The sequence below is a fragment of the Poecilia latipinna genome, unplaced genomic scaffold (assembly GCF_001443285.1).
Source record: "Poecilia latipinna isolate Pla-1442-1.1 unplaced genomic scaffold, P_latipinna-1.0 Scaffold462, whole genome shotgun sequence".
NCBI lineage: Eukaryota > Metazoa > Chordata > Actinopteri > Cyprinodontiformes > Poeciliidae > Poecilia > Poecilia latipinna.
Genome location: NW_015113078.1, coordinates 517,142 through 519,876, shown reverse-complemented (window position 1 = coordinate 519,876; position 2,735 = coordinate 517,142). Strand labels below are relative to the sequence as shown.

Here is a 2,735-nt window from a genome sequence, read left to right as displayed (position 1 = left end):
ACAAAATTTGACATTTCGGGGTGGCCTTTTATTGTCCCCAATACAAGGATTGCCAGTTGTTGCTCATTTTGTCTGATCACCTTACTGGACATGCCCCACCCATGCACTGAGTAATGCTCACTGACAGCAAGTTGGAGTGTCAGATAAGTATTACTTTTGTACAATAAAATGTCAGTAAATGCTCACTTACAGTTGTTAACTCCACCTGGCAACAACATTTGATATGGGGTATTTTTGTTCAGTATATATAAGCCATAGTTATTTTTGGAAGCTGCATACTTGCAGCAGCTTCCAAAATTAACCAGGCCTACATAATGTTTTTGAGCAGCTGGTAAGTTTACTAGTTTAACATGGGTTCTAAGAGAACTGCAACGTCCCACAGATGTGGGACGTTGCAGTAAGTAAGATGACAGCATAATTAATTTCCTTTTCTGTATGGTGGTGGAGTTAACAACTGTAAGTGTTTCTGTATATCTATACAGAAAAGGAAATTAATTATGCTGTCATCTTACTTTTTATGGAGTCTCTGTAGGTTGTTCAATGGATTGCAGATTTGGGTCCCTTTACATGAAAGGAGAAAACCTTCCATTGTTCTTGTCCACTTCACAGTTCCTAGACATCAGAATTTAAGGTCTTTCTTGAGCCACAGTGTAATGTGGCTGCACAAGACTATTTCGAGGCTGGGATACGTTGCACCACCACATTGAGTGCTAGAGGTCCTCCCAAAACGTATGTGGCTTCCATTAACAAGATACAAAGTTTATGTGACTTCTGCAATTTTAGCAGTAGATGGCAGGCTCTGACAGGTTAGATGAAAGAGAGAGCGAGAGAGAGTGAGGAAAAAAGAAAGAGAGAGAGTCTTCAGAATTTGGGACAAATGGACCTAAATAGAGCACCATCCCCTCATGGAGCTGTAATAGTCTTGAAGTTTGTCAGCCTGAGAAGAGCATCAGTATATTGATCCAGCCTTCCACCATCACAGTTGACAATGCTGAAACGCACAGACTCCCTGGAGCTCATATATTACCTAAACTGTATTTATAGGGAACCTAGGACAGTTGTACTCCACAAGGGATCCACCGGCCTTGGCTTCAACATAGTGGGGGGAGAAGATGGAGAAGGCATCTTTGTCTCCTTCATCTTATTAGGCGGCCCAGCGGACCTTAGTGGAGAGTTGAGGCGGGGTGATGAAATCCTATCTGTAAGTACTGAAAATACACTCCGCCTAGTTGTCAAAGAGGAACAGTAACAGTGGGGACTGCCTGTCTTAGACTTTAGGTGATGTTTTGCTTTTATCTGTTCACTGCCTTTGCTCAGTATGAAGTGATTTTTACAACTTCAATCACAGAGGTAACGGAAATAAAAATTTGCTCTTCTGTTGCTTGCTAAATGTTATGTAAAAATATTTAAAGAATGGCTGTTATCTTGTTTTCAAGTACATTTATTCTAACCCTAAACTGTATTGTTTGAACAAAACAGTTTTAACCCAATACAATTTAGGTTAAAACTGTATTGTAGACTCCTTTCAGACAAGCCATTGAATTAACAAATCAATCTTTTTGTAATTCTTGCTGCACCATGATACTTTGTAATATTATCAAAGGAGCTCAGTTAGATCCATTATAACATTTTCAGTTAATCACAATTTTCGATGAGAAATGCTCTACACAACTTAACTATGATAGAATTGACACAACCCTTCAAAGTCTATAATTCAGATATTTATTCTTGCTGTAATAACATTATTAATTATCATTATTATTATTATTACTACATCTTTAACTCTTTAGTTTAAGGTCTTTTCTTAACAAGTCTTCTTGCTGTTTTGTTGTTGTTTTTGTTTTTTTGCCTGTCAGTACATCTTGGCTAAAACACATCTACATCAAGAGTTGTAGCAAACATCAGGAATATATTGTAGACATTTGACAGACTTATGCTTTTAAATAGAATACTGATTAATATTTAATGAAAAGCTTTCTAAACCATTCAGTCATTGTTTAGATGTATTTTTAACTGAAGTATATAAATATAAAAATATAAATAGATTAGTGGACAGAAGAAGCAAAATCCAGTCAAACAAAACTGTTTGTCATTTTGATGTTCTTTATAATAACTTTGCAGATTCCTAGGTCAGTGTGACACCGCATGCGGTTACATTTTTCTCCAGTTACCATCAAGAGATGGTAATTGGAAGATGAAATTAGACAATGTTCTTGTAATGACCTGATTTTTCTGATCTAACAATAACTTTTCTCACTTGACCTCACCTAAATGTCTTTGCACACTATTTTTATACTTTTAAGCAATGTTGTGTCTCTTTTGATGCTACCGTTTTAAACTAACCATGACTATGAATTTCTGTTTATGTAAACATCAGTGTAATGTATTAGAAAAACAGAAATATATTTGATCACATTTTCATTTCATGTTCTTAAATAAAATGATTCTCATTTTATGCTCACTTCTTTCACTCACCATTCTATCCACCACACTGAAGATGAAATGCATTTTATGGCTGTGTATGCTTTAAAAAGAGTTCTTATGAATATGTTTTTGGTAACATCTTGTGAATTGATGCTTTATTAAAACAGGTTAATGGCATTGACCTTCGTGGAGCCACACATGAACAGGCAGCAGCTGCACTGAAAGGAGCCGGGCAGGTGGTCACCATTGTTGCTCAGTACAAACCAGAAGGTTCGTCAGGAACATTTAATTACTCTGGAAGTCCATAAAGC

General features: G+C 36.5%; 1 protein-coding gene across 1 annotated transcript in view; it reads left to right on the top strand.

Moving 5' to 3' along the window:
• Window positions 1-878: 878 nt before the first annotated feature.
• The window catches only part of LOC106951534 (disks large homolog 2-like), an 18,488-nt gene continuing 16,631 nt past the window's right edge, over window positions 879-2,735 (top strand). Inside the window, exons 1-2 of the mRNA XM_015039142.1 lie at window positions 879-1,201; window positions 2,592-2,694. Coding sequence (XP_014894628.1) covers window positions 989-1,201; window positions 2,592-2,694 — 316 coding nt within the window. The 5' untranslated portion in view covers window positions 879-988. The remainder of the gene's footprint in view (window positions 1,202-2,591; window positions 2,695-2,735) is intronic.